This window comes from Spermophilus citellus, assembly GCF_964194105.1.
Source record: "Spermophilus citellus genome assembly, chromosome: 5".
NCBI classification, from domain to species: domain Eukaryota; kingdom Metazoa; phylum Chordata; class Mammalia; order Rodentia; family Sciuridae; genus Spermophilus; species Spermophilus citellus.
The window spans coordinates 94,004,348-94,015,691 of record NC_138186.1 but is presented as its reverse complement, the minus strand read 5'-3'; the positions used below and the strand labels follow the sequence as shown (position 1 = coordinate 94,015,691).

Here is an 11,344-nt window from a genome sequence, read left to right as displayed (position 1 = left end):
AAAACTGCATCTGTACTAAACAGGCTTTTTCTTGCAATTATTCCATAAACAATACAGTATACCAAGTATTTATATTGTATTAGGTGTTATAGGTAATCTAGAGATACCGTATAAGGGAGGATGTGCATAGGTTATATGCAAATACCACACCATTTTATATAAGGACTGTAGCACCTGAGGATTTTGGAGTCCAAGGGGTGTCCTGGAACCATTGATACTGAGGGACCACTGTATCTGTCTCTCCATTTCCATGAATACAGACCTGTTACCATTTTTTTTTTTCTTGCTTTTCCAGTAGAGGTTTACCAGATTCCTTTACCCCATACGCATCTCCTGCCAAACAGTATGCAACATTTTCAAGTTGTTATTTCTAAAACTCTGCCTGACCCATACCACTTTCCCACTTCACCCTATTGTTCTTTAGGTGTTAATGTCAGAATCCTCACTGTAACCTTGAAGGGTCTACTCAGTTTGACCCTGGCCTTCCCTTCTCCATGCCATACCAGACCTCTAATCTCACACATCAATCCTCCTTTATTAATTTTCCATTGCCGCTGCAGCATATCACCACACATGTAATTACTTAATGCAAAATAAATGTACTGTCTTACAGTTCTGTTGGTCAGAGGTTCGGTTCGTTCTCCTTTAAGTCAGAGTCTCTGCAGACCTGTGTTCTTTATAGGAGCTTAGGACCAGCTCTGACTACTTACCTTGCGTTGGTTCTAGAGGCCATGCACACTCCTTGGCTTGTGCCTCCCCTTGTCCGTCTTCATTCTATCTCTCTCTGAGATCCTTCCGCAGCCATGTTGCCCTCTGACTCTAAACTCAGCTGGGAAAGGTTCTCTGAATTTAAGGCCCTGCCTCATGATGAGATTGGACCCACGTGGATGATACAGAATCTCTGTCCTATCTCCATACCCCAAGGTTTTTAATTTAATCACACTTGCTAAGACCCTTTTGCTGTGCACAATAACATCTTCACAGGCGAAAATCCTGGGGAGAGGAATTGTTCTGCTTACAAACACCCCATCCTTCAAGCCATCTATTAATCTGCTTCCAACTTTGCTTTCAGCCTCCCCTTTCCACACACCCATTTTCCTCCTGCCTCACCAGGTTTTCATAATTATGTCTTTCTCTTAATGAGATAAGTATTCAGCACCTAATGTGCTTCTGTGACACACATCCCTTCTGTGACCCTCTCTTTATTTCCCTAAAATCTTCCATAGGAATCAGTTCTATGATGACACAGCCCTTTCATGACTGAGAAAGAGGGGACCACTACAAAGCTGCCACAGAAATGGACTGAAAGGCATTGATGTTATGGTGCTTAGTAAAATCAACCAAGATTTACTTCTAAATTTTACAACACTGTATTAACTATTTTAATGTGAGTTTTCTTTAACCATTAACCTAGATTCTACTTTAGTACAAAAATCTGGGAGCACTTCTGATAAATTGTTTATTAGCCTTTAAACAAACCTGATGCATTATTGAAGATTAGTGCTGTGCTGTAAATAAATAGGATTCACTTAGTCTCACCAGATGTCATGAATCTGGAACGACTAAGGAAGAACATAAAAAATGATTCATAAGTGACCTTAGCTTTAAATTGCTTGTAGAAAAACACCTACACCAACGAGGTGAGTGTCACATCAGCATAATGCCTGAGGACAATGGGAAGCTGATTTTCTTACTCATAGTTAATATAGTCATGCTGCTAAAACAATTTTCTCATTGTATTTGTTCCTAATAAGTAAGGAAGAGTTCAGACTAAACACATTCCCAGGCTGCCAGATCTCACTGGGCTGTATTTCTCTCCTAAAAACTATATGCTTATGCCCCAGACTAAAACTCTTCCTAAGAATAACAGGTTTCAGAGGGTGAAAGCTCAACAGCATTTCCTCAAAGAGAAGGGTAGAGTAGGCCTGGAAGACCTGTGGAAATACAGTTGGTCTGAATAGACTTACTGCTCCCCTTAAAGATATCATTGATATCTTTAAGGCTGTGATGTTCCCCCAAGAGTACAATGATGAGAGAAGACGTTAACGAGAGCTTGTTAAAACACAGCTGCATATAATCACATTCATGAGTCAATTAGAGTACGTTTGAATATTTGGAAAATAAGTATCTCATTATTCTTTGAAAGTGCAGTAGTGCAATAGAAATAATAAAGACTGAGAGATCTTGGAGATATCAAACAACAGAATAAACAATTCTAAATCTGTTAGATTTCTTATCAATATGTCGGAAATAGCTAGTTGTCTTCCACAGGTCTCTTATTGCAAGGCTTACTGCAGCAAATAATAAAACTACCTGTTTGTTTCAGCAAACATAGAGAAGATGCCAAGATTCTGATCTAAAGAAATTTACTGTGTAGTAGGAAAGATCAGACATAATTATATAGCCAAATATGAATAGATACAATAAGAATATTGTGAAGTGTGAACATAGCATGGGAGAAAGTATCTCCTTTCTTGAGATATTTATTTGGAAAAGGTGGCTTTGGACTTAGATTTTAAGAAATGGGCAGAATTGGGGCAGAACTGGATATAAGAAAGGAAAGTTATAAACTGATTTTAAAACTCATATAGAAATGCAAAGGATTTTGCAAAATAGCCAAAGGATTTGGCCAAATAGCCAAAACAGCTATAAATAAGACCAAGGTTTTAAGATTTATTACAAATCTATGGTAATCAGGAAAAGTAGAATTAACATGGGGGGAGGGGAATAGAACAGAATAGAATGTCCAACACATATACAGATTGCTGATTTTCAATAAAGATTCAAAGACAATTCTGTGGGGAAAAGGGTCTTTTAAACAAACTGTGCTGGAAGTTAGAAACCCTCATATCTCATACATATAAAGAAAAACTCAAAATAGATCATAAACTATAAAATTTATATTAAAAAATAGATAATTATATCTGTATGACCTTGGGTTCAGCAAAGATTTCTTTGACATGACACCAAAACTATGAGCTACTGAAATTTAAAAAAAAAAAATTGAAGATTAGATGTCATCAAAATGAAAAAAGTTTGCTCTTCAGAGACAGAATTAAGCAAATGAAATTAGAAAGCCAAAAATTTTGAGAAACTAATTGCAGATGTGTTAAAGGACTTATTTCCAGAAAGAGCTCTCAAAATTTAATAATCAGACATCTAATAATTCAATTATCCAAAAACTTGAAAAAGTACTTCCCCAAAGATACACAGACAGAAAATAAACAGAAGGAAAGATGCTGAATCCCATTAGTCATGAAGTAAATGCAATCAAAACACAAAGGTACTCGTAAACATGCATTTTAGAAAGCATAAAATTTAAAAGATTAATGTTACAACCTGCTGACAAAGAAGTTGAGCAAACTGAATCCACATTCACTGAGAAATGTAAAGTGGTGCAACCATTTTGGAAAATTCTTAAAAAGTTTAAAAACTGTTTTCTATATATCCCAGATAACTTTTATAGGTATAGAAAAAATAAAAGCACAGTTTTATAAATACTATAAAATAATTACTCTTAATAAGTTCAAAGACACAGAGGAGATGGTAGACAAAACATGGTATTTTCATCAGTGAAATATACTAAAATATATTTCTAAGAAACACCAAACAGATATTTGAGAACTGAAGAAAGGAGTGTTCTTCCAGTTCTGGAGACATGATAGACTAAGCTGATTTGGATCTCCTTTAAATAAAATTCTTAATAATGCTAGATAAAACAGAGCAACAACAAAAATGACACAGAGCTAAGCAAGAGGGAAAGAGAAGTTTCCAGGGGACAACAATAAAGAGGAGACTTAAAGCCAGACTGGTCAGCTTATGAGCTGATGGTACAGCTCCCTAAAGGGCTGAAATTCTAATATCCAGAAAAGGGGCTAATCCCAGGTGTAGAACCTCTTGGTGCAACATTTCCAGGTTGTTATTCCTAAAATCTGCTTGACCCATACCACCTTTCCACTTGGTTTACTGAGACTTTCTGCATAAAAGCTATTGGAAGGGCTGTAATGATGGTGTGGGGAGACAAAGATTAACTTTGAGGTCATTGTAAGGACTCTGGCTTCTGCATGCAGTGAAATGAGAGGCCACTGCAGAATTTTGAGTACAGAAGTGTTATGGTTTGGAAGTGAAGTGTCTCTCAAAAGCTCATGTATGAGACAATGCAAGAAGGTTCAGAGGAGAAATGATTGGGTCATGAGAGTCTTAACCCAATCAGGGAATTAATCCCCTGATAGGGATTAACTGAGTGGTAACCGAAGGTGGGTAGGGTGTGGCTGGAGGAGGTGGGATTGGGGTTGTGGCTTTGGGGTATATATTTTGTATCTGGTGAGTGGAGTCTCTCTGCTGCCTGATCATCATGTGAGCTGGTTCCCTCTGCCACATTCTTCCACCATGGGTGTTCTGCTTCACCTTGAACTCTGAGGAATAGAGCCTGCTGTCTAGGGACCAAGACCTCTGAAACCATGAGCCCTCAAATTACATTTCCTCCTCTATGATTATTCTGGTCAAATCTTTAGTCACAGTAGTGAAAATGCTAGCTAAAACAAGAAGTAACTTACATTGCAAAAAGATCTTGGAGACTTCCATGTTGAAGATTTTTATAGAAGAGTTACAAGATTACTAAGATTAACTTAGCACAAAGGCGGATTAGTGCCTAAGAGACATTGCCCATTATTGTTGGTAATGGGTGCTATTCCTTTACTAGCCAGCACTCATTCCCAGCTACTGGGGATGTTGGCCAGTGCTCCCTTCTCTCAAGAATTATCCTTAGTCAAAGCTGAAGCTAACTTACAATGATAAAAAGGTCATGTCTGCCACAAGAGGGGTCTGACTCTGTTGTGCAATTTGTGCCACAGAGCTTCCTGTGAGATCAGAATGAGTCTCATCTTCAGCTGAGATGACATTCTTTTTTTAAAAGATATTTTTAGTTGTAGATGGGCACAATACCTTTATTTTACTTATTTTTATCTGGTGCTGAGGATCAAACCCATGCCTCACACGTGCAAGGCAAGCACTCTCCCACTGAGCTACAGCCCCAGCCCTGAGATGACATTCTTGCTAGCTTGCCCTATCTGAGCTTCCGCCATCCCTCCCCTTCCAATAAATCACTTCAGTAGAAATCTTCATCTTAGGCTGTGTTTCTGTAGAACCTGACCTAAGGCTTAGGTAATTGTCTTTCTACTTATTATATTTTTAAAATTCAATTCATCCTCATCATTTCGCTGGCAAAGACTGGCATTTCCAAACTCCTTGTGGGAGGTCTTAGACTCCATGGGTACAATTCAGACATGCCTGTGTACAAACTCCCCTATTCTTATACTTGACTATAGTCTGCTGTCCAAAAAGATGTTTTTGAAATGAAGTTTAATACTGTTAAAGTTTTAATATCCATCTTTATTAATTTTATTATGAATACACACTCAAAGCAATATGGGTCAAATCAGGTTCTCATTCATTTAAAAGGCAAACTATAATTACATGGACCACCCAACCCCACCTCCCAGGGGCCAGTTCTAACCCCTGAAGTAACAAGGCAAACTAAGACAAAGTCTCCTAAGCATATAAAATCTGTAGCCTATGTGAGGAATGAGAAAAATAGATTCTCTGATTACATACAGGAGGAAAATGCAGAAAAGGAGGAAGAAAAATCTTTGCCCATAGACACCAGAGTGGAAAAGATTCTACAAATGTGAACATATCCCTCCTCACTATCTCTGAACTCCATGAGATGCCTTCCCAGGTCCTAGAACTTGTTTTCTCTTGAAATGGAAATATGTAATTCCCAAGTTGGGCATATTTCTCTAGAGTTCTCTCACTAGCTATACAGTTACAAAATGAACTTGCCAAGGCTTGCCCTCACCTGGAATCACAAGTTTTCACAAAATTTATTCAAAAGCCCTAACTTTTAGGAAAAATAGTATACTCTTTATATCCCAAATGCGTCTGTCTCAAGAATCAGCAGAGGCTACCAACTTTCTACCTCTCATCATGGGATGGCTGAGGTCACCTCCCTTAAGATACCTAAAAGCCTGGCCTACATAAAGGCTTTCTCTTTCTACCATGCACCATTTCTGGGTGGCATGGTGGATTATTGTCCTGCTAATAAGATTATTTCAGTAGTAATGAAACACTTCATATACACAGTCTATGTTCTGATAGTCTTGGACTGCTATCAAAAGTGGGGGAAATATTCCCTGAATTTAACCTGAGGTGGTTATGCATCTCTGAAAGATAATTCAGGAATGTTTAAAAGCACCCTAATTCTTTTTGAGATTTCTTCAAATTTGTATTTTTCTAAAAATTCCAGATGACTTATACAATATATGTTTTAGTCATTTTAGGTTTAGGAGACAGTTCTCCAGGGAACTATCAATTTCTATATTTCATATAGCAGAAACACTGAAAGCTTTTGTCTCAATTGTCTATTCATTGTTGTTTGGAGAGAGAATGATCTTAGAAGATGGAGATTGTGTTTTCCTCCAGCAGAAATCAGTCTTGTTTAGTATCTATTATTAAAAAAGATAATGTCTCCTTTAGGAGTAAAGTTCAAGTAGATTTGCTTGCAGCCCTTGCTAAAACATGAAGTCGGTTAATCTCAGGGCTATATTTGGAAGTGTTTTGAGCTACCATGATAGAAACTGCCTAGATTACCTTAAGCAGACTGTCAGTAGGAGTATAGATGCTAATGACTCTGTTAGTGAGGACTCAGAGGGAAATGGTAAGCATGGTAAGGGAAAAAAAGCATGTTTCATGGTACACTTAAATCATGAGCAGACCATTGGTACAAATATGTGCATTAAAGGTGGTGCAGGTGGAAATGAAAGACATATGATTGGAGACTAGAGGAATGGGGATCCTTCTTTCATAGTGACAGGGTTCTTAGGAAATTGTGCCTTGCAGTTAATAATAAGAAAATAAAATCCATGAACAATGAACATGGGATATTTAGCTAAGGAGTTTTCCAAGCAAAGTCTTAAATATTAGGTCCGATTATTTTTTCTTGCTGCTTGTAGTAAGATGAAAGATGAAAAAGATAAATTGAGGGAAGAACTGTGAAATGAAAAGGAACCAGGACTTGATGATTTGGTAAATTCTTAGACTATTCAGATCCCAAAAGACACTAAAATTTAAAAATTTACTCTCAGGGAATCATGCTAAGGAGAGAAAATGAAAGTTATGACAACTTTTGCTAGAATCTTGAAAGGAATAAAAAGGTAGAATATCTGAATACACAAAGGGCTCTTTGAAAATATTAGGAGTGTGATTTATGATCCTTTCATTTTTATGAGAAAAGTCTAGGAATAGAGATAAGCTTATTGGGAATGAGCGGTAGAGGAGTCTCCCTCTAAGGGAATGAATTCCTGTGATATATTCAGGAGACCAGCTATGTTCTTGAGAGTGTTATACCAGTCAACACTGCCAAATGAAAGGCACAAAAGCAAAGGAAGGCTATCAGAAACCCAAAATTCTACATGAAGGAAACAGGCTGGTGAAACTACTCGCCTGTAAACATGCACCACCTTTCCATAACAAGGAAGAGTGATTCCAAGAGCAGAGCTTCAGGCTCAGAAGATGCAGCCACAAGCCACAGGAGATTCCAGGCCTGTCAACCCAGTGGAATTTTCTCAGTTGAACTTGAAATATCTTGGGACTGATAACTCTTTTCTCTTTTGAATGGGAATATTTATAGCTAGTATCTTGTGCTTGTTGCACCTTGTATTTAGGGAGAAAATAAGTTATTTTCTAGTTTTAGAGGTCCACAGATGGAGATGACCTCTTCCAAGGTGGCTCAGACCTGGGATTCACCAATATCTGACTTAGATGGTTAAGATAAAGAAACTTGGGAATTTTTAGCTGATAAGATATAGCTAATATATTAGACTTTGAGCTGATGCTGTAATTGAGTGAAACTTTGGAGTATGTTGGGATGAGGTGAATATATGTTGCATAGGGAACATGAATCTTTGGGGATAAAAGAAAGACCAATAGGCACTTCATGTGTCTGTTGGTTTCTAGAAATTTTTGCAGATATGATCAAGTGAAGAATCTTGAAATGAGGAGATTATCCTAGGTAATCCAATGTCATCACCATAATTCTTATAAAAGCAGAGGAGGTACAGCTGTCAGAGACAGAGATGTAAAGTGACAGAAGAGGTCACAGTGACATGGAGCATAAGTCAAGGAGTATGAGCAACCTCTGGGAACGTAGAAATGTAAGAAAATTAATTCTTCCACAGAGCCTCCAGGTAGAACAGAGCCCTGCTAAAACCTTGACATTAACCCACTATTTCAGACTTCTGTACTCAGTAACAGAATGCATTTGGGTTGCTTAAAGCCACTGAATTTGTCATAATTTGTTACAGCAGCATTAGGAAACAAACCTAGAAAAAACCTATATGAAGCGCATGCAGCCTGCCATGCTATAATAAAGTTCTTGGTCTCTCTGACTATGATTCTTGGTTTTTCTGGAAGCATCCATGATACAGTGACAAGCTAACTTCTAAGGGGGGTAAAACTTTAGACACTTCATAATTCTTAACACTTAGTTCATAAAAATGATGGTAAAATGTTTTTCCAACTTTTGAATATCATTTAGTTTTTTAACAAATATACTTCTAAATGAGATACCTTAAAATCAACCTTAATAAGAAATAGTCCAGGATTTGTATTTGGTTAAGTAAATTATGAATAAATTCATATTATAAATTAATGAAATCAGCATTCTTGCTTTTTTTCTTGAATAAAAATATTCATGAACTAGCCAGTATCTATTTTTAAGAATTAGTTAACTTAGGTTTAATTATAATAAATAATCCATGCTTTGTTCTACTGTTTAGTGATAGAGTCTTAAAGAATAATATTTCCTTAAAAGACATTATGGAAAGGGATTTATTTTGGTGGAATAATTCCTAAATGAAATTCCATGCATAACTAAGGTTACTTGTATCCCAGGATGAGTCAGCACTGCCTACTGCAAGAAGTTAGGAGGCGTTATGGATGTGAAGTAGTTTCTTTAGGATAAAAAACTGGATGTGTGAAAATAAAGAACCAGAGAAGATTCCTGTGTGGTTATATGCATTTATTCTGTAGCTTAAACAAGACAGGTGGTGAACAAATCCACAATGAAAATGCCACCAAGTGATTAGCAGCTGGCCATGCATACAGCTGATGGTGTTGTTTTCTAATGCTAGCAGTTCATTTGATTCCTTCATGAAATTAACTCTGTGTTGCCCTCATGTTAACATAATCCAGACCACCCTGGGTATCTGTTTATTATGTACAACACCCTGACCATCTCAGTTCAAAGTCAGATGGCTGTCATGTACACATCTGCCAAGTAACAGACAGCATGGAAAATTGTGTATATATGTTTGTATATGTGTATACATACATACATATGTATATAGGTGTTTACATGTATACACACACGTACATGTATGTATAGTTGTGGTGGTATTGTTCTGAAGCCAATGGTACAGCACTGTGGGACAACAGATACACCAACACAGATACACACAAGGTATTCCACTCACTCAGCTGACAACTTCCCTGCATTTCTTTGGGACAGAAAGGTTATGTAAGGTCCCATGAGCTGGTACTCATTCCAAGGGGAACAGATCTATCCCCAGGTTTAAGCATGGGTGGCTGGAGAACCTTAGAAAATTTGTTTTAGCACAACCCAGCAGTCAGGTTGGCCACAGTGACTGTGAGTCTCCTGACATCCTGGTAAAGGTCTCTGACTAAAGCATGACTCAGTTAAGGGTTAACTGAAAGATACAGAGACTCGAGAACTCCACAAGAGATAGGAGTGCCTAGTTTATACTGCTTTATGCATATCTCAGCTTGTCTTGGATGCAAAGCCATAAATTCACAGAATATTAGAGCTGGGATAGATCATCTACTCCAGCTACAACCCCTGAAAACTAAAAATGTGGCAGCCCAGAGAGGAAAAGCAACTTGCTAAAGGATCAGCAATGGTGGAAGGGTCAGATTAAAAAGCAGTGTGCTAATCCTCAGGAGTGCTGATGTGAGGCATCTGGCCAAATTTTTCAACAAGGAAAATGAGATAGCTTAAAATAAACACTTTAATCCAAAAAAAAAAAAAAAAACTCCCAAATGTGTTAAAAAGCAAAACATCAGCTCTCTTCTGAGGGCGCTCTCCCTTTCTCCTTCTCTGCCCCCCCCACTCTCTCTCACACACACATACACACACACATACATACACACAAACACTTTTGGTGGATGGAGATATCTTGCCATACAAAGACAGAACCCACATCTTCAGGAAGACACAGAGCATGTGTTAATCTAGGTCTTTGTGGGAGGCGTGGGCAACTGGCTTATTTTCTAGAACAATGGGTGGTTCGGAAATCAGAAGATCATCCTCCCCAAAGGAGGAGCTCTGGTCTGTGTTCACAAAGTTGGGGATGTCAAACTTCATGAGCCTGTTCAGCTCCTCCTCTGGCTGCCTGCCTCTTTGGATGGCTTCCCGGAGTTGGACCTCGCTGTCGATGGCTGTGGTCTGGTGACAGGCTTTGGCCCTGCCCAAGTGTTCCACTTCGTTGATGTAGCAGTGAAAGAGCGACGGGGTCTCATCATTGCCCTGGCGAGAAAACACCTTGTCTGGCTCCAGAGGTTTCCCAAAGTCTGACACAAAACTGTTCATTCTGAATCTTTTCTCTGAAGACTCTGCATTGCTGTACAGAAAGTAAAAACAAAAGATTGCTTAGGCTGCAGCTCATTCACCTGCAGGATCATGGTTTTCTATGTGTAGGGCATGCCAGCATATTTCCACCTAGCACCTACCAACGTCCCTTTAAGGACACACACACAAACATCAGAAATGACAAACATCACTTTTGAATATATACAAATAAACCCAAGACAAAAGCATCAAGATGAGAACCCCTGGATCATTTGGAAGACAGACAGCTTCCTAGGGAATCCCCCAATGTTCTGCACATACACCAGTGTATCTCAGGGGATTCTTCAAACTTCCACATCAAACTTGCTTGAAGTGCTTCTTAAAATACAAATCATTGGGTCACAGATTCTCAGGTTCTTTGCAGATAAGCAAAGTAATGTATTCACAGAATCTCCAAGAATCGTTACTATACTAAAGTTTTGAACCACTGGCCTACATCATGCTGGCCTAAATAATTTTACTTTAATGACTGATTATTTTCTCGGAGATTCCAGTTTTAAATGCTCCCTTCCCATCCCCAAACAAAAGATAAAGTGCCATGACCAAATTCTCATGGATCCTATTTACAGGTCTGGAAAATCACAAATCTATCTCTAACCTCCAAATTATCAAGAACCGCCCAGATTTCAGATTGTCAGAAAT

General features: G+C 38.2%; 1 protein-coding gene across 1 annotated transcript in view; it reads right to left on the bottom strand.

Moving 5' to 3' along the window:
• Positions 1-9,473: 9,473 nt before the first annotated feature.
• The window catches only part of MRAP2 (melanocortin 2 receptor accessory protein 2), a 40,521-nt gene continuing 38,650 nt past the window's right edge, over positions 9,474-11,344 (bottom strand). The window contains exon 4 of the mRNA XM_081296224.1: positions 9,474-10,694. Within this exon, the coding sequence (XP_081152350.1) occupies positions 10,301-10,694 (394 nt within the window). The 3' untranslated portion in view covers positions 9,474-10,300. The remainder of the gene's footprint in view (positions 10,695-11,344) is intronic.